This window comes from Pyrgilauda ruficollis, unplaced genomic scaffold (genome assembly GCF_017590135.1).
Source record: "Pyrgilauda ruficollis isolate IOZ18807 unplaced genomic scaffold, ASM1759013v1 scaffold182, whole genome shotgun sequence".
Taxonomy (NCBI): domain Eukaryota; kingdom Metazoa; phylum Chordata; class Aves; order Passeriformes; family Passeridae; genus Pyrgilauda; species Pyrgilauda ruficollis.
In genome coordinates, this window is record NW_024517207.1 from 694,592 (window position 1) to 722,334 (window position 27,743).

Sequence of the window (27,743 nt, forward strand, 5' to 3'; positions counted from 1 at the left end):
TAACAAACAGTATGCTCCTCAGCAAAGGAAAAATGAAAACTGATCAACAACACAATCTTTTACAGAGTGCTTCCATTTTTCTTTTTTTTCTTCCTAGAGAAATTATGTAAGAACTATTGAGTTCAATGTCAGTGCAAAGATATTCTGGTACTGTGCAATCTCTTGGGAAAAAGACATTATCAGAAAGATTCAGGAATAGCAACTTCTTTTACTAAGTCCAGAATTTTATAGGTGGACCCCTTAAAAAGTCAGCAGGATGATAATGCTGTAATTTCTACTTTTTGGAAATCACGTATCAGAGAAACCATATGATGTGACCAAAAAATCCCTACCAAAATTAGGTTCACCACAACACAGAATTAAATCTGGAAGCTTGAAGCTCAAGCCTTAAACACTGGAATCTCCTTTTTCCCTCACTTAAATAATACCATTACTATGTCTAACATGATGAGAAAGTTCAAACAGAAAGTTCAAACTGGTAATAACTGATTAATTAGTAGAATTAAGTGTGAAACTGTTAAATTCTCATGATTTCTCTTCATGTCTGACCTTCTATGATTTAAAATACCTTTAAATATTTTTAAATAATGCTGTTTTTCAAACATGAATTCCAAGACTCTGCTTCCAGGAATGCAAGTCAAACTGAGAAACAAAAGACAGGTCACGAAATAAAAATCCAAAAGGAGAGAAATCTACTGTAATCCTCCAAAATAAAGATGTTTAGCAACATAGTTTTCAACATAAAATATGAGAAATGCTATCTCATGTAACCTTCACATTGCCAAGAATTTGAATCATATGACACACACACCGAGCTGATTTTCTCTCAGGAATAATAAAATCTTTCTTGTTATTGGACAGTATTTGCAAACCTCTGAATTCTGAGAACTGACTGATAGGTTTGCAAACTTTATCTGGTGGCAAAATACAATACAAAAGTTACTTGCCTTGGAAAAATAAATTTAATATTATTTATAGAATGCCACTGGTTTTAGTTTTGCTCATCAAAGTTTCTTTCACAACCGACTTCATAGCAAGTGCTACAAAGAGGCCCTTATTACACTTAAGTGATAGAGAAGAATCACAGGCAAAGTTCTAGAGGCGAAATAAATCAGTATTATCTTCCATCTGCTTCTGGCCAACGTTGGAGAACAGATGATGGCCCAGATGTGCCTTTGCTGTAACTTAATACAGGTTACATCTTTAATTTTTTTCTGGCTGCTACTAAGTTGTGTTTCATAATCTACACTACAAGTATACTTCTAGAATATTCAGTATAGTCCATTTGAAAGATAAACACCGGGTTGTTGCCACTATGGAAAGCTACAGTGATCCATCAGAAACGACCTAAAGCACTAAAACAATGACTAATTAGTTCACAATTAAAGATATTCTCCCGGTTACAGCGGTACAACACGTGTCTACTGACACAGATGTGACACTGGAGCAGGCCCTAAGCCAGCACTGGTGACTGTGCAACTGTCACATTAAATCACATCACAAGAAGACCTCACTCCTTCCCTGCAGCTTAAGACCAGAATTTTGAGTATTTACGTATTTATCAGTTTTATGCACAATTTTTCCACTCAAACCACATTTAGATTAAGAATCCAGATGTCTGGGGCAGATGTGTTTTCCAATTTGACTCACATTTGCCAAACAAAAGCATTAATATGCAGTTAGGCAATATTACTGACCAACATCTTAGAGAGGCAGTGTTGTACTGCAGCATCTTGGAGCTCTTCCTTTGAAACAAAATGTTTTATCTGTTCCAACAAAGGTGTCTCACAGTCCTGCATTAACTGAAAGGAAACTTTCCCCAGAAATAAATTTTCTTAGGAAGACTTATTGTTACTGTTAAATATTTTATGCAAATTGCTTTGAATGTCTTTTTAATATGAAAATTGTTTCAGGTTACCAAATACCATCCCCACAGTGTATTCAGGACTCTTCTTGCTTTTACTACCATTTAATTTATTTTAAATTAAGTGCAACTACATTTCAAAATACAGTGTTCACTTGTTGCTGCCAGAGGAAAGCTAGAGAGACAAATGAAATTCTGGACAAGTTATGACTGCAATAAATGAAGGGAGAAATATGCAAATTGAGCCTTGAGATGCTTTCTGCCACAAATTCTGAGCAAGTATTAAAAGTACAATGTGTTGTTGGAAACATAATTACATAGAAGTGTTTCCCTGCTAAAAAAAAGGCTTTTTAGTTGCAAAAAAAAGTTAAGTATTTATTCCTGAGATGTCAGCAAATGTTATTATAGAAAATTAAAACAGAAAGAAAAATGCTTGAAATAGCAATTTATGTGGAACTGCAAATTTTTCTGAGGTAACCACAGCAGAGGAAAACAAGTATGACTGAAATAGTGTTTAGAGCTATAATTTCACATTTTTGTCTGCAATAGTATCTGTTTGAATAAACTGAATTGTCAATCAATAATATATTAAACTTTCACAACACTGCAGGTGTTTTTTAACAGCTGTTTAGTCATGTAACATATGGAACAGAACAGAATGCTCCTGCTCCTCCATCAAAGGTATTCATCACTCTGGTATGACAGGCTGATTTAAACGTTTGCCACAGTAGATGATTTGTCAGGGGAAAAAGTCTTACTCAGGGCATGACAACAAAGTTTTCAGCAAGTGGTCAGTGACAGCTCCTAGCAGAGAGAAAATAAAGTAACTGGGGATTTAATTGGCCTCATCAGAAGATGTCTGCTTTAATCCATAACCATTACAATCTCTATGTAGTTTTGATTTTCCTTCTACTAAACTCTATCAGAAATACTTCTCTCATTTCTATTTTAGCAGCAGTAATTGTCAATACTTCTCAGACACAGAAGAGCACATTTAACACTTGAGTACTGACTTGCTGCATCATACCTCACTTTAACTTTATTTGAAAGGCTCTTACAGTCCACCATAGGTGCTAAAGAAAAAAAGGCATATGAACACAAAACTCTAAAGTAGTATTCCACAAATCATAAGCCTATTAAAATCTGCAGGTTCTACCTGTTATCAGCTGAAAGAACAACAGTTTAAAACAATGCTCCTGTTGGACTGAGAGAACTCAAGCTGACAACCACCAGAGATGTGGCAAATCCAAGTTTTGCCATCTCTAGAGAAATTGGTAAAATATCACCCTCACTTCCTCCCAGGTGCCAAATGGCTAGATCAGATCCTTGGGGAAATACAGCCTATGGAACTGCTCACTAAAATCAAACAGCCATTGACTTGAAGCAATAGTAGGAGTTTTTATTCCAGTTCCTTAATCTCTGAAGTCCTCTGGTAGCAGACATACATGAGACCAGGAAAAATACACATGGTGGGATTACCACAAGCACTTTGTTAACACACTTCTCTTCATGCACAGAACAAGTATACAAAAGCTCTGAAAAAGTATTTGACCTTTATTTTTGTGGACTCTAGTAAAAACCAGAAAATAGACTCTATTAAATTAAAAACCCTGCCACTAGACAATCAGAAAAATCTTGACTAGCAATGGAGGGCTCTGCATTAGACTTGCAGAGTGCAATCTTCCTGATTTTGTAACACCTGGCACTTCACAGCAAGACAAAGAATTCAGTCCAAAAGACTTCCCAGAAATTGCCAACCTGCATCTCTTGAAATTGTTCATTTTTCGTGTTTTTTTAACAGACGCTGCTTAAATCACTTGGTCCTACGACCTGCAGCTAACAGAATTCACGAGTCTACAGCAAAATGTTGACTTGCTGAGTTTGCAACAATTCCCCTTATCATCAACACAGGTTTGTTGGCTGGAGAGCATCAGATTGCCACCTGGATGAGCAGGTGAGACTGGAGTGTCCCAGGGCAAGCCATGGGACTGGAGCTGGCTGCACACAGGTCCCCACTCACCCAGTGTGCCCAGCAGGGAGCCAGGGCTCTGCCACCCTGCCAGGGCATTCCCTTCCCCTCCTCTCAGCTGGTGGATCACCCTCTCCATGCTCCAGCCTCAGCAGGATTTCAGTTTGCATCCTGCAGAAGCCAATGGGAATGTGCAACATCATTAACAGAAAATCCTGGCGGTAAGACTGAGGCAGTTTCTACAATTCCAGCAGTTCAGTGAGGTCTGAAAGCCCTACTGCAACCTAACTCTGCCCAAAAACCCCATCAATAATTAATGTGGTATTTCCCTAAAGCTTCACTACATCTCCAGTTAAGACCACGTTTCTTAAATTAGATTTTTGTGTCTTTTAACAGACACTGCTTAAATTACTTATGACCTGCAGCTAACAGAATTCATGTGTCTACAGCTAAATGCTGACTGTGTCCCACTGCAGCAAGGGCAAACTCATTTAAGCTCTTGATAATGTGCTTTTTTCTTGAATTGATACAGGGAAGCTCCAAAATGTCACAATTTACAAATTGTTTCAAATAACACACGAGCAAAGTGCACAGACAAATTATAAATCATGTTTTTATCTTAATAAATAACTTCTTATGTCATAAAAGTAGATGTGAAAAATACTTGCTTACAACTCACTGCCCAGTGTCAGGAGTTCAGATGTTTCCATGTTGGCCATGCTTACTTCTGAGAAACAAAAACTTTCATTTCATGTTTTCAAAGATATGAAAACACTGTTGGGGGGAGGCATAAAAACTGTTCCTCCTTATTTGATCACTTTCCCTTGTATGATTTGAATTATATTTGCTAGTTTTATTGGAGAAAAATAAGCCTAATTTTTATTGAAGAAAAACAAGCCTATTTAAATTTCAGTAACTCTTCAGACACATTCATTTCCTTGAACTTGAGCTCCTTCTTAGACCTTCAAATCACCGAGGTGGGAAAAAAGCTTTTCTTCCAGAGCAAAATTGGCTTTTACTATTTTATTAAAAGGGGATGTCAGTATTTTTTTCCTCAGAAAAGCAAATTTCATTTGATTCTGCTATCATTTTTCTGAGATACAGAAATTAAGAAGATTTGTATTTTGTTCCTATTGTTTAAAAACATCTGGATGTTTTTTTAATCAAGGAATGATCGAAAAAGTGCAAGCAAAACCTGTGACACATCTAGACAATTCTGCTTTCTGGTTTGAACGAAAATTTCTAATTCTGGAATACACAGCAGGTGCAATATTCCATTAGTCATGATTTTGGACAGAGAAATAGAGTTTCACAGATAAATTTAATTCTTCTTCCAACTCTAAGGCTAAATTTAGGGCTTGGAAAAGGTGAAGAACTGTGTCAAAAAGCAGATTCTATGTGCTGTGCAATTTTAACCAGTCAGCTTCAGTTTTCATCTGGTAACTGCAGGTAATTTTGCTTTTAAGACCACGGCTCAGACAAAGATGAACTTCTTTCACAACAGAAGAAAAATACCTTACTCTGAACAAACAAGAAATGTAACAGAAAGCAAAACTCGCATTTGAAGGTGACCTGAGGTAGCATTTGCTCAGTCAATGTTAATTTATTTCTACACTTCAGTGAAAGTGGCATTTAGCACTCACCTTTTAAAAAATGTGGGTCAACCTTTTATAAATTGTTGCAGAATAATTTCAGTGGGTTTTAGGTTAGAGGAGAGTGGGATTAAAATACTAAGGCCTCCATCAAGTCCTTAATTTGATACAATAACTTAGGGTCAACAAAAGAAAAATTACAATCAAATGTGATCACATTACAAATTAATAAAAATACTACTACATTCTCAGACAAGAAACATGTAAGAAAACATGTAAGTCTATAAAATATTTCAGATGATGAACTGAGAACAAGTGAAGGTAAAACAGACCAAATATTGAAATGAAAGTCAAAAGAAGTCACCCACATATTTTGCTTTCATAGGCAGCTGCCACTATATGTTGATGTTCATTCAGCACATAATAATTTGTCAGTAGAATTAACTTTGGAGATGAACTGCAAACACTTGCAGTGAGTTTCTGACAAACTGTGACAAGCAGAACTGCCACCATGAGCCACAGAAGCAGAAAGTATGCTTTCTTAAACTCTGTTTAAACAAGGAAGACAGACTTCTGTGATTTTTAAGTGAGCAGTGGTTGATACACATTTTAGGAACTCTGGGTTGAAAATGACCTGGAAAAGGCAAGACCCACTCATTTAAAAAACCACTTCAAGTTAAATCATTTCAGTATCTACCAAAACTAAATTGTATTATTAATAATGGGAACAGTTTTCTTTCTCCCTGTCATATCAGGCAGATCTGTACAGACCTGAGTGCTTTATTCTTTCAACAACAAAGTATCTTCAATCCACCATCAAGTAGTATCTGCTACTTCACCACAGGACACGGTCAAGTAATTTAATTATTTTGCTTCTCCACAACCCTCTAAGGAATTTTGCTTATCCTAATCCTAAACAAGAGAAAGACAATCAAGGCCAAAGCCCTGCCATACTGTACCTGCAAAGCACAGTTCATCATTCTCACAATGTAGTCAAACTGCTGGTGGTCCAGGATTGCTCGGTTTTCCTTGACGTGCTGGCCCAGCTCCTGGGTCAGGCAGTGCCGAGCTGCCTTGCCCTTCAGGGCTCTCAGGGCTGCAGGCAGGGTCTGCAGAGAACAACATCTCACTCTATGGAAATGGAATGCAATGGCACTACTCATACTGAATAGCATTCATTTTTTATTAAGAAACTGCACTAGAGAACAACTCTAGAAATGATCCATTAGCTTGACTATCAAACTTTCACATAATGGGTGATTCAGCCTGAGTTACCAAGTACTAAATTTTTCCCTTCTTTTTCCCAAATGCATTAAACAGCATTTCTCACCTACATCTGTAAATAGAAATCCTTTATTGTGGACAGGCTGGATGTGAAATCAGAAATGGATTATTGTAGATGAAAACTAGTGCTCTGCCCTGTACAGGCAGGCCAGGACTGGAGTTTGGCTATCAAGTCTGAGCAACATGCTTTGGGATAAGCAAGGAATGACAAATGGGTTTAGAAGTGGCATAGCTCTCATAGCAGTGAGGCCACTAGATTGTCATGCAGTTTATCCTACACTGCATGACACCAGAATATTTTTACCAAAGTTTTAAAGATGCAGCAAATGCAACAACAGTGATTACCAGCTGTGGCCCTTTAGGCTGGAGGTAACAGGTAAGAAAAGGCAGACTATTGGCTAAGGAAAAATTTAACATATAGAGGGACAAAAAACCCACTGCATTTCCCAAGTGCCTGGAAGTTGAATGAGGTTAAAAACTACTGTGCTCTGCTTGGATGAAAACTCTTTTTTTAAAGAGTTATACACTTGACTAGGACTTTTCCCATGTGCATTTTGACACCATAATTAATTCAAGCAAAGCTCATTTTCTATCTTGATCTGCACAGCGTCAGAGATGTACAGGTGATACTTTCCCTGAGAAATCAAAAAAAAACCTTAAAATAACTCTACAGTCATTTTCATATGTAGAATTAGATTTGATTGTAAGTTTGAGTGATTGTTCTACAATCAATAACAGAACACTCTATGGACAGAATCTACAAAACCTGGCAACTTCTTAATGAAGAGAAAATAAAAATGTCAAGGATAACAACTCACTAGCACATTTCAGTGAAGGCAGACATGCCAAATATTTATATTCATCTCTGAGTTCTATCAAATTACTGGTTTTTAAAACCAGCAAAAATTGACTGCACTGAAAATTTCCAAAGAGCATTGGCTGTTAAACACCAAAGCACAGATGTATGCCTTTTTTTTTTTTGCATTCCTTCTAATTAATGCTGCTAGACCAATATACACCACCTCTTTAAAAAAAAAAAACAAGTTATGTAGACAATGCTACTTATACCAGTAATAAATTTTGCAAAAAGGGTTTTCAACTCACCCACGTAGGATTAGAAACAGGTTTTCAAATGCATTAGCCTCATATTACACACAATATTGTATTTAGATGATGGTTTTTATTGCTCAGTTCATTCATTTAAATGGCCAAAATAATCCTTAGCATTTGTAACAAGACTTCAAAATGTACTTTGTGATTAGGCCAGTCTCCATTTGCTCATTAACAGAACAGAGAGTAATTTGGGAGAATTAAAATTTCATTTTATTACCTTTTCAGTCTCCAGAAATTTGTTTTCAAAAATGAACGAGATGCAGTTTCTAACAACTTCCAGCCTTTGAGCACTGTTGAAAACTGTGTTTCCTTTTTCCATTATGGAAACTAACAAAGAAAAAGAAGAATATACATCTGTGAAATGTCTGCAAGAACCACAAAGAATACCACAAATTTCTTTAAAAAATAATTACTGTGTCCTCCCTTTTATTCTGTTAAGTAAATGCCATTTGTAGGCAGATGGGAACACAAGATCCCAAATCTCTGGTTTTCCTATTCCATCTGAAAAGGAGAGTGCTCTAAATTGTAACTGGATTAGTTGATTCTTTTAACTGTTTGGTCTTGGTTTTCTCATTCAGGCACAAAGAGATTATAACCTCTAACATACTGATGAAATACATAAACAAACATAAATTAATAATAAATGTGTGTGTTCTGCAGTGAGTTACATAGCCTTGCATATTTTGTAGCAGTAGATAACTATTTTTAGATGGCCATGACAAGAATTCTGCAACATGGAATAAAACCTGACAAACCTGTTCTCTTATCTAGATTTCAAATTGTTGAGATCTTATTTTCTTAACGTGCTGTTTCGCCCTGATTTTTCAACAAAATTCAGAAAGCAAGAACTAACATTCTCTTTTTCTCTATAATATCAAATAAATAGTATCTAAATTCAGGATATGCCTTTCTAGTAGATAATAATGAGCTACTTATCTCCAAGGATTCTGAGATACAGTTTAGCAGGGAGTGTAAGTGTAAAAGCTGTTCTTCAGAAAAAAAAACAGCAAACCCCTTGCTTTGACACAGAAATTAACTTACTAAAAAAACCCTTCTCTAGCAACTAGCCTTTTGAAGAAACACAACAGGACACAACCACATATCCTTGAAATTTTCTCTAAGTACCAGATTCAATGATACAGTCAACAGCAAAGGCAGGTGAAGAGAGTTCATCATCTTCTTGCATAAACTCAAAGAGAAACAGGCCTGGGCAGGACCTCAAGGGGCCATCTAGTTCACCCTGCTGTCCCTAGACAGGATCAACTCTATTTATGTTATTTCTCATGTTTGTCTAATATGTTCCCAATGTTCTGTGATAAGAGAGACTCCATGGCTGCACAAGAAATCCACTCAACTGCCTCACCATCCTCATTTTACCATGTCTTGCTGACAAATAACTCTATTTTTGTGCTGCAATTAAACCCATTATTTCTTATCATTACAGATTATTCCCCTTCTTTTTCTCACTGTCTCTTGTATAATTGAAGCCTGCTATTATGTGTCCCCTCAGTCTCCTAGCTTTCAGTCTAAACAACTCCCCATCTTTCCTTGTAGGTCACATTCTCTGGACCACTGGTCATTCCTGTTGCTTTCTTATGGACTCCCTCCAACAGAACCAAAAATGGAGACAGTCTTCCAGTGTCCAAACATGGACAAACATCCAGCTGAGGTCTTACTGAGCACAATGAAAAGATTTCTCCATGGGGTTCACTGACTGCACTCCTGTTTATACATCCTACTAAGATGTTTGGCTTTTTTGCAGTAGCTTGATATAGTTGGGTCATGTTTGCCCTACAGTCATTAAAGTTCCCAAATTAATTTCTGAAGAGCTGCTGCCTAGTCAGGCGAGCCTGCCTATGCAATGCCATACCTTATTTGAAGAAAAGCAGTAGAGAAGGATTCAACGGAATCTTGTGGATAGATATCTAATTTTTAAAGATGGATTTGAATTCTTAGCCCATCCTTCAAAAGTTTTGCAAGCTCTTCATGGGGAAGTTTACTAACCATACTGGTTTATGCCACCATTCACATCGATGAGTATGACTACGAGTAATAAAACTTTCTGGCATTAAAATTAAAATGGCAGGTCTACAATGTCCACATCTGTTCTTTATGCTTAAATATAGGTATATTTCTTTTGAGACAGATGCTAGCTTTGCTCTTTGCCTTTTTCCAGTAATTTACATGTCTTTCACTGGGTATCAAAGGAGGAACTCAAAAAAGGTTCAAAGCTTGGTTCAGCCAGTGCTACAAGTGACCTATGGTGATATTTAGCAGACCTGGCTGAGTACAATATCTAGTTTAACTGTTCAACTCAATATCTAGTTTAATTGCTCCACTCAAAAATCTAATTCAGATCAAATCCACTTTTGTTGTTATCCTGACTTTCTGGACATCTGACTTCTTAGTAAAGGCAGATAAAAAAGGGCTTTCAAAACTGCAAAGGCAAACACTGGAGCCTACGCACCAGAGTTTGCTACAATCACTAAAAACACAGCATTAACACAAAATTGGGAGCAACACGTTGCAGAACGAACATACCCACAGGGGGACCTGCTGGAACCACGCACTTCTTGTCCCCACGGGTGGCAGGGGGGGCTCCCTGGCTCCTGGCCAGCCCCTCCTGGAGCAGCTGGTGCACGCGGCCCTCGTTGATGCGCGGGAAGGGCAGGACGTGCACGCGCAGGTGAGAGCCCTCCGTGGGCCGCGGCACCTTCTGGAACGCCATGTGGGGATTGGGGTTCTCCTGCAGGGCAAGAGCAAAAGGGCACACACCAAATCAATCAGGCAGTGTCACCATCTGCCTCGTGGAATTTTGCTGTTGTTTGGAGAATCTCCCATACCATGAAGTCAAAATATCTTAACCCGAAGGATTAAGTCAAATATTTAATGCAGATGATTAATAAAATGTTTCGTATTCATATCGCCCTTGACTCATTAACTTTAATATTTCCCACATTCTTAAAGGCTTTTATAAAATTATTTTTGTCAATGTGCAAAATTCAAAACAAGTGCAAAAGAAAATTCCTGCTTAACTTAGGCTGATTTGATGCAAACTAATTAATTAAGGACTTGAATATAAACTGGTGTGACAGTCAAGCTCTTCATTAGAGACACTATCTACCACCATGCACAGGATCACAGCTCACATTTCCAGGGCTGCAGTAATCAAACAAAATGGGTTATTTTCATCTCTTCATTCATTTATTCTGGGGTTACCATTAATCACATCTGAATTTGCTGCTGTCCAATTTGACTCTATGCTGTTACTCATTACTGGCTACATACCACTGCCAAAGAGTGCTATCCATCAATGAGGGCTCTCTTGTAAATGCACAATAAGTTTGGAAGAAAACTTGTAAACAGGAGCTTAATACTCTTGTTTACAGGAGCAAAAGGCAACAAGGAGATCAAGTGCATCAACTTGAGAAACAGCAGACAAAACAGAACAGCTACTTAGCCACATGCATTCTCTGCAAAGGAAAATTTTATGGAACAAGCCAAAAATTCAGGGGCATGAGAGCAGCAGATGCCAGGGGAAGCAAGGAAGACAAAGGGAACACAGAGTCATGAGGGGGTAACAGAAGGAAGAGGGCAGAACACTCCAGAAAAGGAGAGTAACTGCTCCAAAATCCATTCCAGTGAGAGGAGGAATTCAGAGGAAATACACAGGAAAAGATACTTTTATCTTGGACATCACAAATGTCATGTCAGATGTACATGCTATTGGGATATTAAAAGTCTTATCCTTGGATTGCCCGCCTGTGCCAGCAAGACTCGTGCAAACATTATCTCTCCCTAAGAGAGACCTTGTCTCTCCCTGGTATCTAAACTGTCACAGCTACAATATTGTGATCATTAAAACTGTGAAACTAGATGTCAAAATACATCAAGCAGTCTGTTTAAAATCAGGCAGCTCTAGGCACAGCTTAAGCAGTGTTACTCATCACCTTTATTTAACCAAAGACAGGTGCATGCACAGCTCCCACAAATCTGACTTCTCAATGCACAAAGTCATAGATTTAGTGAATATCATCAGTGTGTGCTCCTGTGAAGTCACTGACTTAGTGGTAGTGAAGGAGCAGGTCAGTCACAATGATATAAATAAATCTCATCATCAGAAAAGACACACAGGACAGAAAAGAAACCCCAGAGCTTAGCAGCATTTGGTAATTCTTGTGGGTTTTTTTCTCCAGAACTGTAGATGTAAACCACAGTTCCGGGGAAGTGGGATGTAGAAAAGAAAAGGTGACAAAGGTGTCAGCTGATGGTGTAACAGGTAATGCTCTGTGGAGTCTGAATAACCACAGAAGTGTGAGGGGGAGGGAGATCAGTCTATGCCAAAAAAGCCCACAAACCTCAAAGCAAACAAAAAAATCTAAAACCTACAAACAAAAAAACCCCATCCCAGAACCAGATAATGGAATGGTAAGAGACTTTATAAAAGCATTAGGTAAGATAAACATGATATGAAGGCAAAAATTAAACTGGAAATGGAATTGTACAAGAAACAGGCTGTAAAAAATGAAATAATGCCTGCTGAGCATGCAAACCAGGCTGACTGGGTCAGGAAAGAAATGCTGAAAGTACACATTATGCCACATTGTATGACATATTTGTATTATATATATTATATAATACACATTATAAATGTATAATTTTCATATGGAAAACTGTTAAGAGGCAAGAAAAGAGATGTATTTGGCATAGATGGGTTGTAGCAGGGAAAACAGCAGTTTATAGACCTTATGTGAATACACACTAAAAATAGATAAGTAGTTGTACCTATATTTAAATCAATATTAGCATTAATAAACCAATGGTATTATATTGAATTTCCTTTGCATGTACAAATTTAATGATCTTTGAATTTTGCCATAATGCAGATGATGACTTCCACAAGCAGTCACTTCCATTTTCTGGACACTGGATCCATGTGAGAAATCAGACTTGTCAATGTTACCCTCTCAACTCTCCAGATGCAGCAGGTACAGTCAACTTACATTTTTGAAGAGCTGTTCTGCAAGTTCTCTAACATGCTTTATCATTTTTGGTGGATTGCCCTCTTCAGCTTTAATTCTTTCAACTTCAAAGGCCACCAACTTTTTTTAAAAGAAGAAAGAATAAAAATGTTGGTAATTCAACAAAAAAATTATTTCCTATTTAAGTTATGAAATGTTAATCTGAAATTGAAACCAAAGAAAGAAAGCTGAACACTGAAGAATGTGTGAGGCCACGTTGCTCTGGAACATGAGACATTTTCAGTTCCATGTACAGCATTTGTTACCAGACAAAGTCCTACATACCTAAACCAATTCTTGCACATTTCTACACCTCAATCCAAATTTCTTATAGGTACTACTACTACAACACAGAATTAATATCACACTCTATTTTTACTCTAGATTCAACTCAAAACTAACACAGTAAAATGACAGCATTGCTTTTTAAAATAATTTTTTTTTTGTCTCAGTTTACATTGTTGGGTATTATTTAATGTAATATTTCTCTATGAGGTTGTTAACATTTCAGAGAATATAATTAAATTATTGAAAATAATTCTGTACTAGCACATGCAATGTATTATGAAGCTACAGATCTGACAACAGGAACAGCATTACCTAAGTTTATACAATTATTTAATTTCATACATATGAGGAGGCATAATTTTATGGAAGTTATGTAGAAATATCTCCTTAGCAGAAAATAAGAGTTGAGATGATTAGTATAAACTTGATATAATAAACATTGGGGATTCAGAAGCATTCCAGTAGTTTTTCCCATGCTGAAATATCACAGTAAATTGCAATTTACTTGGGAATACAGAAACAGTTTTCACCTCATCAAAAAGATCACAGGTTCTGAAGGGAGGACCCCTCTCTGACACAAAGCCAGCAAATGCCATTCCATTGAGGACTTTGGTCAGAAAGTCATTCTCAATTAAGCCTCGCTGGCCCAAGAAGGCTGCCTGCAACAAAGGCAGAAAAAAATTTCACCTTTTTTAATCAGCACCAAACTTGCAATTACAAGCAACTGTTACATATTAGTTAAACATTTTCACCAGCCTATCAGCTTATACTAGTAAGTGGTACTTTCTAATTAAATTTTTTACTATACACAGTATCTTTTTATACCCAAATTCAGAACTGGAAATTTGATGCACACATTTTTCAAATCTCACAGGTAATAAAAGAGAAAACTAGTACCTTCAAGCAATGTGTTGTTACATAAGGAGGTTTTCAAAATTCCACAGTAATTCCTCAAATGTTTATTTGTATTAAATTTCAATGTTAACTTTGTTGTACATTTCTGTCCTGTCCCTGCAATTAGTCCCACTAAAACACACTGATACTGTGCTATGCCAAAACGATGTGCTTATCACATGGAGATAATTTTATTTACATTTTTAAACTTCATCACTTGTTCAAAAGGCAGGCTTGTGGGAACAACATGGCACAAAGGAACGCCATAAACACACAGAACTGCTCCTCCTTTACCTTGTGGAAGTGAATGACAGGTTCAGCATGAATTCTGATCAGCTGAAGACACGACCTGTATCCTTGGAAGAGCTGTGCAAAGAGCCTGAGGAAGATTGCTCGCACTTCTTTGTCCTGCAAGCAGTAATTGAATATACTGTCAGAATGTCCTAGTATCCTGAATTTTTCCAAACTTTGTAGGAATCCATATGAGAAATGCCTACAGCTCCATGAGTGCAGCAGTGCAGCACATGAAGCAGAGATGTTTGTACAGGGGTAAGGTTGTCTCACAGCATGGCTGGGGCAGGCAGGGACCTTAAAGGCCACCAGGTTGCCCTGCCCTGTCCCCAGCTGGCCATGGCAGATGGTGTGCACAGCCACCCTTCAGCCCTGCTGGTCTCTGCTGTGCTGCAGCACAGGCTCTGGGCAAAGCCGGGGGGCTGAGGGATGGTCATGTCCTGAACCACACAAATGAGTTGCCATGAGAGAAACCTGATGTGAAATAAAGGAAAAAGGCTATTTTAGCCTGGCTTCATTCCCTAAAATAAGTGTGGCTTTGAAGCACTATGCAGGCAGTGTCTTCTGGGTGGGCAGGTGCAGCAGGGAAGAACAGGAGCCTGAGGTGGCACAGCTGCTGCTGCTGCTCCTGGAGGAGCCAGGCTTGGAGCATCCCACCCCAGCCTGCAGCTGTGCCAGGCTGCTCCAGGTCAGCCCAGCCACCTGTCTGGGACTCTTCCAACTCACATCTTCACCTGCCAACTTTCTGCCACCAAAACAAGCCAGAGTTACTTAAAAAAAGTTTAAAATAGTAGGGCTTTAAAGTCCTGGATTATTTATTTAAGAGAGTGCTTACACACACACCACCAGATTAATGGAAATGATGTGAACAACTGGGGCAGTGACATCTCTACCTGGCCCAGATGCCACTAAAGACTGACATCAAATCCTGGGCCACCCTATTATTTTATCCTAGCAGGCATCTCAAAAAATCTGATGTCCCAAAAATTCCTTTATTACCTCAGGTTTTATGGTGTTATGTTACAAACTCTAATTTTAAATATTACACACAATATTTACTATCAGATAACCAGCTGATCAGTTAAGTAACAGGCAAATTATGTAAATTACAGCCTGAATTTATTTTCAAAGAGAAAAGAAATATATAAGATTATATAAAGCTGGAATATATTATTGGAGTATTTTACTAGATGGCTGTTTATTCTGCACTGGAACATGATCCATGTTGCTCTATTTTTAACTTAAATTTTGTATGGCTCACTTTACTGACAGATATGCTCATTTTCTGCTGCCCTCTAGGATTTTAACAGGGTACATTTGTACCCTGACTTTTTTGACTACTTGAAACATGGTCATTTTTTTCAGATTTAACAAAATTCTTATTTTGATACAAAATTATATAAATTTGAAACTTCCCTAATCAAAGGGAGATCTTAGCTGAATTCTTCCACTAGTTTAGATAAAGTCTGGATGACATTCCCCATCTTCACCAATGAAAAATCTCAATCTTAAAGCCAGAAATAAGTACAACAAATATATTGTACCACCTAAGAATTTCACATTTTCAAGATTATCTACCCCAAAAGCCCCAGTGTGTGTTCTTAAATTGAACTGGCTTTTGGATTTTATAAAACTTCTGACCCATCAGAATGTTATCAGAGGAGAAAATGTATTTCTTAGCTCCACCAGTAATACTATAAATATGTGGAAAAGCAAACACAAATTCTTAAAAGAAAGCTAGTCTAAAATTGCAACAGTTTTCCACTTATGAAAGTCAGACACAGAAAATAACACAGAAATCTTACCAGCATTTTGGAGTGTGATAAAGCTGTTCGTGGGGGAGGGAATGCATAATCTGCTGTTTCCAAATCAGGATGCAAAACCTAGAGAATTTTGAAAACATAATCTTTTTTCCTTCATTTTGCTGAGAAAAAGATTTTTTTCTTTCCTTTCTCAAATTCACTGACATTGAGTACCTCAAGTAACAAATTGTATTAAATTGTCAAGACTGTATGGAAATAAAGATGGAATTAACTTCTCAGCTTCAGGTTTCTATATGGGAGTTAGTTATCAAAAACTCCTACCACAGTCCATGAAAATGATCAATACCATTACGGATTCTAGAGACAATTCAGCTGAAACAGATTAACAGACTAAAAATTTTTCTGTTGAAGACAAGATTTGCTCAGAAGCCTCCAAATAAGGTGATTTCTATTTTATTACAATGATAGCAAAAAGACAAACTGAAGTACTTTTTATGGCTAATACAGAATTCACCATTCCTAAATTCTGAAACAGGGGCATCACACAAATAAATTTTAAAGGGTGATTAATTTGCTAAATTTCAAGAAAACGTACAGTTGAAAGGAATTTATAAACACAGAAAGGCAGCAGAAATGAGTAGTAATAATGCTGCTCAAATACTCTTATTAAAAATCATTACAAAGGAAAAATGTCTACCTCTTGAACAATGAAAAGACATTTTAGATTTCCATTACTGATGGTATTAACTTGAACTAAAGAGAATTAACTCTTCTAAAAACAGGAATGATGCATGAAACATTCTATTAAATCTCATTTCCAGTGTGCTTGAAAGCTTAATATTGAAATTTTTCCTTCTTTACAAAAAGGTGAGAGGCTGAAAAGTGGGGATTTTATCTAAACCTACCAGAGAAAGTGCCATTTGAGTCTGGTGTAGCAGTGGTTCTGGCAGCTGGGACAGATGAATACATTCAGGAATTTTAATTGTGCCCCCATCCAGGTCTGCTATGATTACATCTAACTGTAATGGACAAATAGTAAAAGTACATACAGTGAGCATAGCTTAAAAAAACACAACAGTTCAAATTTCTGCACAGTGATCTGCACATAAGTTTAAAAAACCAAATTAAAACAGTACCAGCTTTAATGTATAGAATGTTTTTGATAGAGGAAATACTCCAAATACTTTCTATTACTTAATCGAGCCCTGAAAAATGAAATTAAACCAAAGAAAATGAAATTAGGCTAAACTTTCAAAAGTGACTTTTGTTTCTGGATGTTCCAGGTCTGTGTTCAGAGACACGAGATATCTAATAGGCTGTTTGCAAAGGAACACAGTGAGGGCAACTAGAACTAAAATTTCATGTTTCAAAGCACCTTTTGCAACACTGGTTCAGCTCCTCCAAACACATACTTTAAAAGGGTAAAATAAAACAATTGAGAATACTTGAAAATCCTAAGTGAATTGCTCAAACTCAGGACAAACAGATGACAAAGCCAGAAATGGATCCATTCCTTCTCCTCCTACACTGGAATCAAATAATTTCCCTCTAATTCACAGTCTTGATGTATTCACAAAAAAAAAGCTTTTTCTCTTTTTTCTTGCCCCGGACTGTCTTGTCCTGCTTTCTTACAGGAATATTTTGAAGATATGTGAATTATCCACACAAACAGCTGCCAAGCACCCAGGAGGGCTCTGAGCTGAGCAGCAGGGCAGGCTCTGGGCTGGGAGGGGCAGCGACACTCACCAGCTCGTGGATGTCATTGCGAAAGACGGAGTGCACCCCAATGATGAAAGGCGTCGGGGAGCTGAGAACCTCCAGCAGCTGGGCGGGAAGAATTGGGATATAGGGATAACTGTGAAAAGAATAAATTAAATAGAATAAAAGCTTCTGAGTATCCTTTCAAAAAAGCCAACTTTTTTCTTTAAAAAAAAAAATCTTCCTGTTAATCAGGGACACTAAAGTTATAAACAATACATTCATTTTAAAAACATGATTCGTTTGTGGCCATATACCTACACTTCAGCTTTTTGCAAAATATCATTTTATAAGAAGTCTCTAAAGGAAATATTTTGTTTTCATGTTGAAATGACAACTAAACAGCACTATTTCAGGCATTGTTTACTTGGTTTGACAATTTAAAGAACTCTGTGTTCATCAAAACAACATCAAGAGCTGGATCTAAATTGATCAATGAATTTCTACACCTAATAAAAGTTTACACTCATTATTAGTTAAACATTAAGAAACATATTCCCAAACTCAATTTCCAGTTCTTCCTTCTTATTGTATATTATAATGAAACCAATCTCTGAAATATTTTAAATAAAACAAGCTATTAAAATACAAGCATAGTTTGAAACAGATGAGTCAGAATTAGATGTATTCTTCCTAAAAAAATTGCCTGACATTAAGTTTTCCATTTCAAAATTCTGGATCCACCTGTGGCATTTTAGAGAGGATCAGTTTGTTGACTTAAATTCATTCTCTGGTGGACATTCGTCAGTGACTTAAAACTGATACACACTAATGTAGCTGCTACCTTTGAGCCACAGAATCTTCTGGGTTGTGAGTAGGGTTTCTACCCTACATTTGCAGGTGGAATTTCTCCCTTTATTGTTTTCACTGCCACAATGCAACCAGATTTTTATTAATGATGTGTACACACCAGGATTTGCATCAATAATAGGTTTGCTTATTTTACTAACTATAGCACAACTCCTTTTGTTTGGGACAAATGAAAAATAAAAGTAATTTGTTTTTGTAATAAATTGTATTTGTAATAAAAGTTACAGAATGAGTTATAAAATTATTTAATGAGTTCAAAGAATCCAAACTTAACTCACCTGTATTTGAGGGGAAACATCAAAGACTCCAGAGCCCTACAGGCATCACTGAGCCTTTGAAAACTTGCTGAGTGAAAGAGAACTTTATTTTCTGTAAGCACGGCACAGAATAAGCTGAGTACATTTTGGATTCCTGAAAAAAATAAAATAATAAGAAAGAACTGTAAAAACATCCCAAAAATTTCAAAATTACATTAAAATGTACCATTTTCTGGAGGGATTTTCAAAAAGCATATGACAAACATATAAATTGCCAAGCTCCAAGTTTTTCTACCTTTTATTTGACTAGTGCAGCTTCTGTTTTTCAGTTTGCTATAATACTATCTGAATGTATTTCTACATTTCAGATACACTGTACTACATCTCCCTTTCAACACCACTTGCAAGGATGTCCACATCTCAGCACAAATCCCAGCAATGCTTAATAATGGCTTCAAACAGTATTATGTGCATCTTCTTCATGGCCTTCTGTGTATCCAGCACTCAATTCTGGTCACTGATCCAGGCTTAACTTCTAAATCTCTTTGTAACTCCAAGTAGGGGGAAAAAAAATAAAATCATACTGCCAAGTTCCAAAGAAAATGAAAAGATTCCTAGTGAATACATTCATACCTTATCCATTCTAGGAGTCAAGAGGTTAAAAGAGGGCAGTAAGAGAGTATTCATCATTAGAAAGATACTTTCTAATGTAAGGAAGATCTGAATGTTTTAAGAAGTCCCACTAGATTTAGGGTAAGACTCATGAATCAGATGATGGGATGCTTTTGGAGTTTTTTTAAGACAGTGTAATTTACCTAAGAGACAAAGCCATGTGCTTTCAGGGAAAACCAAAAATATATTTCCTTTAGAAAAAAAGTTCCATCCTGAGAAGCAGACATGCTTGACACATGTGAGATATGCTGAAATTTATGAAATTTCCTGAAATATGCTGGAATGTATGATGTTTCCCTGAGGACATGGCTTGTGTTATCAGTAAGACAGCCTGTATTACCTTCCCAAAGCTACTGCTTATCTAGCAATAATGTCCCCAAAAAGAAGTGTGACTTTGGAGAGCCACTATATTCACATGACAATTAACACTTCGGTTTTTTACGTAATTTTTTTGTTACATGTTTTTACAAATTTTTTTCTTCCATAATGTATGCAGATTTTCTTGGCTGGAGTAAAACTCAGTTCATAAACACAGTGGGACAAAGATTTGGAGAGGGTTGTTTAGGAAAAGAAGAATTCATTCTTAGGACAAAAAAGTCAAACCACAAAATAACAGCTTGTGCTTCCAAACTCCATTCTCCAAGAGTCCTCCAGAACTCACACAACCAAAGGCAGAGGCTTGAGAGGACTGAGGATAGAGGGCTTTGCTACAAGGCTCGGTGAATTACTGCTGCAAATGTTTGGTATTATTGTCAGTGGCATAATTAATACTGTGCTGGGAGAAAACAAACTGCTTTGTAACACACAAGGTAAGGATGATGATGAAAAGTCCAATTTGTTCCCTCATGTGAATGAAACAGCAGTGAATGGTTAGAAGGGAACTGGAAATTGTCCTTTGAACACAAGGTTAGAAACTGCTGCCTGCTTGAAAAAAATCTCAGTAAAAAGTTAGAAAGTCAAACCACCCCTTTTATGCAAAACCACCATTGTTCCTTTCCCAGAAATTTTTTAAAAATATTTTGGAATATACTTTTTGTTTTAAACTAAGTTTTTGTTTTCAGCTGGACTTCTCACTCCCTTTCATTCCACACCAAACATCTTAAGACATGTAGGAATACTCTTTTTTTTTTAAACATCTGACAATTTTTTCCAACAATCAGAGAGAAAGATTCTCAAACAGTGCCCTAAAAACCTATAACGTTCTGCCAGGTATTACTGAGAAAAATAATACCAATTACCTCACAAATATTCAAAACATTTGGTACAATGAGATGCTCTAAAAGAGCCCTTCCTGTCATCAAAATACTTCCAATATAATTGAAAATTTTTGAAAGGTATGGTTTTCAGTCTGCACATCTTAAAACCCAAACCTGAGTTCTGAAAGGTGAGAGTTCTAAAATATTTTCTGGATGTCATTGACTTCAAACTTTGATTTGGAAAGAATTTGAACATTCATTTACTGATGTAGAAGACTCAATTGAAAAGCTGCAAAAAAAAAAATCCAGCCTTTTTAGCTGTATGATATTATTATGCTGTGAATTATGATGATTCAAGAGTCTAGAAGGAGTATTTTAATTCTAACACCTTTGAAAGTCATAAAACTTATCCAGTATCAGCATTTTCAATTTCAAATCTCTTCTGAATACAGGCTCCCTCATCAGACACCAAAACAATACTCAATTCTCCAGAGTACATAATAACTGAACACTTCTGCAAAAATTTTACTAACAAAAAGCATAAATGAAGGGGAAATCAGAATTTTTCTTATGTATAAAGAGGACACCTGCAAGTACTTCACAGTATTTGAACACAGTGGTTGTAGATCAGTGTCTTTCCTAGGGACTAGTAAAATGATACACTTTTGTATAAATAATAAAGGCAATCTTCATGTTCCTGCATAGTGTTAAAGTGTATATCTGTCTGATTATTATCTGCTTTTACCACTGCAAGAAATGGATTTTGTCAGCATCTTTTACAGAAGGTTCTGGATGTCAGTCAATGGAACACAAAGTTTATTTAAATTACTCAGCAGTGATGGTATGGTTTGTGAGGCTTTCAAAGTTTCACTAGGGAAATTAAGTCTGGTTTTGCTGCATTTTAGTGGCCACAGATAAAAGCTTCAGTTTGTACTCCACAAAGACATTTGTCAGTGCATCTTAATCAGCACCACTATAAGTTGATATTTAAATGACTGCTTTCAGCAACTATTCCCCACAGCTTAACTTGATGCCCCATAGCAGAACACAAACTGCAAACATGTTTTCACTGCATTCTGGGAGTTGGTCTCCCAGATGTTCACTACACTCTAACTGGCCATGGAAGGTGAATTTGCAATGTTTACTGTGATATGAATGCACCTGATGTAGCCCCAGCTGTGCTGAGCTAGAGAAAAACACTGCTTTACTTGCAGAACCTATGGAAGAGACCAAACTTGAGAGCATCTAACACACTTGGGTAATAAAGCCCAGGCTAACCGCTTCCACCGACTGAAAAGCTTGTAGAGCCCACACAGCTTCTTTGTACCAGTGTTTTCCTTCTCTTTCCCTCTTTCTTTCCTTCCTTCTTTCTCTAAATGCTCTGTATGCAATACAGAAGAACATAAAATACATTACATAAATAAAATTAAGTGCGCAATACAGACAGCTCATCTGGAACTTTCTTATTTTCAAGACGACAGCCACTAACTCAATACAAAATTATTGCTCCACATGTACTTTGAAATGCATCTTTTCAGGAATATCAGCAGTAAAATGACTGTGAGGAAAACTTGTGTCTGATAGAATCAAACAACTTATAAACAGTAGGACTTTTGATTACTTTCCTTTTCTAAACCATTGAAGCCATTGATTAAATCGTTTGAGGAAGCCACCAAGGTGTTGTTCCAAGCCTTCCCAGTTGTTTACTGAAAACAAACCATTCCAAAGCACAGCCTGAGCCCAGTTTCCTCGTGCTGCAGGACACAATCGAGGCTGGCTGTAACCTTGAACCCTCTGCTGCTCTGCAGACTCCGCACTACATCCGATGCTCATTTGTCAGGGCATAAATAGACAACATGAAAAACAACAAACAAGTTGATTTTTACAGATTACTCCTTTGCAGTCTACAGACAGACATCCTGTAAAATATTATACATACGCTGGAAAATTTTGAATGGAGGCTTCCTGACCTTCACTGTTTTCAAGTATTTAAAGAATCTGTAATTTGTACTAAATTATCTGACATCCTACATCAACAAATGTATCATTCTGCCTGCTTCCTGTTGTTCTAGAATTTAAGTACTTATTTAAGCATGATTAAAAAAAACCCACCAAACACAAAGTCTACTTGACAAGTTACTGTCTTCTCTATTGCATGAAATCCAAGTATTACCACTTACTTCTTCAGACTTTTGTAAAGAGTTATAAACATGGATTCAGAAACTCAACTAATTGAATACATTATTATGCCAATATGCCATTCTTGAATTACTGGACACAAGAAAAAGCTTAATAGACAAAATAATCCATAACTTAGCCAGACTAATCCAGGAAATGGGTCAACAAAGACTGAAAAGCCTTTCTGAAAGGCCACTGGAGACTGCATAGTACAAGTTCTGTGCCAGGCAGCGTCAAGCTCTAAAGATAACTAGGAAAAGAGTAGAGAAAAACAAAACTCTTTTCATATTTATTTTTAGATGTGGCTGCATAACTCTGCTAATGACCAAAATACAAGCTTAACTAGTAAATAAGAGGCAACAACTGTACTCAATACTCACATAGGTAATCCGTGCCAAATTGCATTGATTTGTCCACCCAAAAATCACACAGTATCTGCAATCAGCCACACAGAGCGCAACCCAAATGACTGCTGTGTCACCCGGCTCAGGATCAGCCTGCATCTCAGAAAGCATGCAGGTCTGCTGTCAGAGCAGGACTGTACACTCCATGGCTGAACCCCAGCCAAGCTGCCTCACAAGTGGGGAGCAATCTGGCTGTGCCAGCAGAGAGCTTTGGGAGGGTTAATTTATCCTGCTTTTGGCTGGGAAACAGAGGACATGAGTCAGATGAGAACCCCAAGAGATTCACTTATTTGGGCTTTGTCAGACTCAGGAGGAAGAGAAGCAATCCCTACAGCATGGAGCCTTCAGCTGAGACTCGCTCAAAGAATCAGCATTTCATGAATTCACCCCCAATTCTGAACCCACAGGAGGAAACATGGGTGAGACATGCACTACTGAAGCCAACCTCCATTTTTAGAGATGCATTTCTGATTTGGGAACTGAACTAAAGGCAATTCAGAATCTGAACCATGAATTCTGCATGTTCTTTGTAGGAAGGGTGCAATGAAGGCTTCCCTATAAACCAGAGTCTGGGGAGGGTGGGAAGAGGAAACGGGGACCGTACAGAGACATTCTGGTATAAACACCACAAAAGCCAACTGATCATTAAAAGCTATCAAAAAGACTGTGAAAATGAGGAGATATATATAAAAAAGATGTCTTCAGCTGGTGGATAAATATTCCTCCAGCTATCACTCCCCCAAAGTTCAACAGTACCCACTCTGTGCTGTCTACACTGAGCCAAGCAGATGGTTGTTCTCCAAACCCTACATCGCACAGGCACAAAGAAACAGGGATTAAGCACAGCATATGATCTGCCCAGAAAACAGTCAGTCTCTCTGTCATTTGCATGTTGATATCACTCCATTATTGCCAATTTCCTTAAATCCCTCTGCAGACCTACTTAAAGAAGCAGCAAAAGCCCTTTGGCTTTCTTGAGCCTCCAAATACAACTCTGCCAATACACTGAGTGAACATGATCACTAATTTTTTATTTTCCAGAGACAATGATGAAGCTAAATACAATTTTTAACAGAAGATTTAGATAATAAGGTTTTCATCCCTGAAAAAAGTGCATGGAATACCATTTCTTATATGTATTTTAAATCTTTACATACCCAAAGGGAGATTGATAAGCTCAAGATGAATATGACTGTGTTAAGTGAATTTTCTTGACAAAGCAGAAAAGACATAGGAAGGTAAACCAGACAAATAACCCTTTAATATACAGAAAGTATTCACATGGCAGGAAGGTAAATGCCAATTTCATGTGAAGGCAGTAAGCTGAATTACACAAATATACAAACATAACCTGCATTACCAGTTAGAAGTTTGCTACTGACTGTATGTCTGGCCCATATAAACAGGTTATGTTTGAGAGATAACAAAAAAATAGCTAGAAAAAATAAAAAAAATAGCTACAAAAAATAGACTTATTTAAGGGGAAGAATCTTCACAGAAATCAGATATAAGACTAACATTTCTTCTTGGAGGGAGGGTGGGAAGCACTATTTCTAAATATTGAATTGTTAACTGAATTGTTAAATATCAAATTAAACCAGAAGGTTTTGTTCTCTTACTGTGTCTCCATATGCATGCAAATGTTAAGATTTGAGTAATAGTCTATTCTGCTGAAATATGGTTTAATTTCTTGTCTGATTTCACATCTCATCTTCTGCTTACTTAGTTATCTAGGAAGGCAATTAAAATAGGATGTTATTTGTTTTGGATATTAATCCCATAAATATCAATTATTCCAAAATCATAAATAAAGGTAAACAGTAATCCTGTATAATTACTAGTAATCCGTGTACTAATTGTTAATTACCTGGATAATTACTAATATCAGGATACAGAATTTCTGTGTAACCCTCACAGGTCCACACTAACAGAAACTCAATGAAATTCTGTAAAAGAATTTTGAGTGGACTGGGATAATGAATACCCACTAATGAAAGGAAATGCTGCCCAATTTCCATGACTAGAGGTGGGAGAATGCTACCGAAAGATTCCCACATTTCCAGAAATTTTTACAGGGGAACTTCTTTCACTTCATTCTTTGGAACTGCCCTTTCAAGAATGATGATTTCATTGTTTGAACCAAATATTTTGTGAAACCTTTTTTCCCACATACATCAAAAGATGTGTCATAAAAATAAGCACATGCTATAAAAATTATTTACAGCAGTTTGATACAGCCAAAATTATCTCTTTGCATCCTGATAGCAAATCTAAAATTGAGATTTGAGAAATCATTTGCAACTGCTGCTGTATTTAAGTAATCAAAACCAGAGCAGTTTACCATCCCTCCAAATTGATTCATAGATGGTAGTAAATAAAGGAGGATTCTGTTCAGCCACCAACAGGCACTTTTAAAATTCAGAAGGAGCATTAGAACTTTTTGAGAAACCTGATTTGTTTCTAAGATTTTATAATTTCGTCTGGATTCACTTAAAGCAGAAGAAGTGTTCTTTAACAAATCAATTCAGAGTGAGGGTAATACCAGTAGGATCCTTAGAAAGTAAATATCTAAGAATGAGAAGAGTATTGTCTTTCTTGAACTGTACACAGGAAAAATGGTCAAGGATACACAAGGAACTGCAAACATACCTGTTTCCTGTCTAAGGACTACAAAGTCTTTCTCAAGGAACATTACTACAGAGGCATTATATGAACATAACCAAATAAATGCAAAGCCAACAAGAACAGATGTGGCTCATCAGGATATTCTGTAAGAGCAATCTTCTGTAAGAGCAACCAGGATATTCTGTAAGAGCAATCTTCTATTTGTCCTTTTATACCAGCATAAAAGGACAAATATTCAACTGAAGAAACTGTGAAACAGTGTAACCATTAAAATTTTTAAAAATAACTTTATTTTTTCTAAAGATCATGCTTGGATTATCTTCAAAACATTTCCAAAATTTTCAAAATTCTTTGTCAAATTCTCTGAGATTTCCCTGATCTCCTGACACAGTGATACTTCAGCCCAAAATGCAACTCAAGAGCAAAACTTTAAATGTGAATTTATAAGACTGAATATATGGAAGCAAATGTCTACAGAACTGTTTTTCTTTTCCTGTCACCACAAGTATTAACACCGAAGTTTGGAAATTGCAGTTTTGCAAGTTCTTATGATTTGACAGCTACCAAGCTTGCTTTGGAATAGTGAGAAAAGTTCTGCCTGCACTGAGACCAGCAAAAATAGAAAGAAAAGCCATCTGTTCCTAGGAGAATCCCTTTCAGTATTTTCTATAAGCAGAGACAAGCTTCTTTCGCATCTTTTTGAACTTTGTCTATTTATTGACATTTGCTTGCTGGAGCTTACATTTTGCTCATCTCTGAAAAACAGTAATTTGTTTACACTCTTCTGCAATGTGTTTTCTGAAACAAAAGTGAAGTCCTGCTGTGAACAGAAATGAACTCTCTTCTCAAATGTCTCAAAACAAATTTTCACCTAATAGTTTAAATAAATTTCATTGAATTGTTATACAGCAAACTGTAGTCTGTAATTTTTTTCTCTTATTTGAAATGTTTTCTTTTAAAAAAAGCTCATTAACTACAGCACTTTATCAAATACACAGCTTCAAGTTGATTTACTTATGCCAGATAACTTTTCTTACTCAGATTTATAATTTGCTTAAAATATACTACTGCACAGTCTGTCTCAGTAAAAGAGTAATACAAGTTCAGAGTGGATATAAGTGAGCATTTTATGTCGTGTGCTTTGCTGTGCTGAAAAACAAGGAACACTGCAAGAAATATTGATTATAAGAACTACAGTGCCTCCAACTCATTTCAGACTCCTGCCACCACAGCAGCAGCATCTCAGGGGGTGCTGACCAAGCTCCCAGGGCATCCCCACATGTCAAAGAGACAGAACCAGAGCAGGATGAACTGAAGGAATGGTTTGGCATTTCCTAGAATCTCTGGCTCTCCCTGGCAGGGATGCTGCTGCTGCTGCTTCCCTTGCACCTGCAGCAAAGCTCACAGGAGTGAGGGAGCTCACGCTGGCAGAGGGATGGGTCTGTTCCCACTGCAGCCCTTGGCCACCAGGATTTAACCACAGCATCCAACCACAACCTGAGACTGCTGACACAGAACAGATGGGACCCTCCCCCCTTCCACCTTCCAAATATTTTCTGTTAACTTGGTGAGCTGAAACTGCTCAGCACAGCTGAGTCAAGCACCGCTTTAGCAAAGGAGGTGGGGCAGCACTGTGCAACTGGAAGTGGAGGTTCCAGACAGGATCATCTGCTTGGCTGCTGGGGAAATGAAGCCTCAGACTGTCCACAAAGTGCCTTTACTGGAAACTACAGAAGAGTCCCTGTATAAAAGAGTCTGTATAAA

General features: G+C 37.1%; 1 protein-coding gene across 4 annotated transcripts in view; it reads right to left on the reverse strand.

The window, feature by feature from the left end:
* Window positions 1-27,743, reverse strand: part of SBF2 (SET binding factor 2) — a 234,227-nt gene that overhangs the window by 80,159 nt on the left and 126,325 nt on the right. For all 4 annotated transcript variants that reach the window (XM_041464626.1, XM_041464628.1, XM_041464627.1 and 1 more), the window contains exons 7-16: window positions 18,926-19,058; window positions 17,826-17,934; window positions 16,985-17,098; window positions 16,122-16,199; window positions 14,320-14,433; window positions 13,662-13,790; window positions 12,826-12,924; window positions 10,364-10,568; window positions 8,040-8,149; window positions 6,385-6,534 (exon numbers count right to left, since the gene is read on the reverse strand). In XM_041464626.1, the coding sequence (XP_041320560.1) occupies window positions 6,385-6,534; window positions 8,040-8,149; window positions 10,364-10,568; window positions 12,826-12,924; window positions 13,662-13,790; window positions 14,320-14,433; window positions 16,122-16,199; window positions 16,985-17,098; window positions 17,826-17,934; window positions 18,926-19,058 (1,241 nt within the window). The remainder of the gene's footprint in view (window positions 1-6,384; window positions 6,535-8,039; window positions 8,150-10,363; window positions 10,569-12,825; window positions 12,925-13,661; window positions 13,791-14,319; window positions 14,434-16,121; window positions 16,200-16,984; window positions 17,099-17,825; window positions 17,935-18,925; window positions 19,059-27,743) is intronic.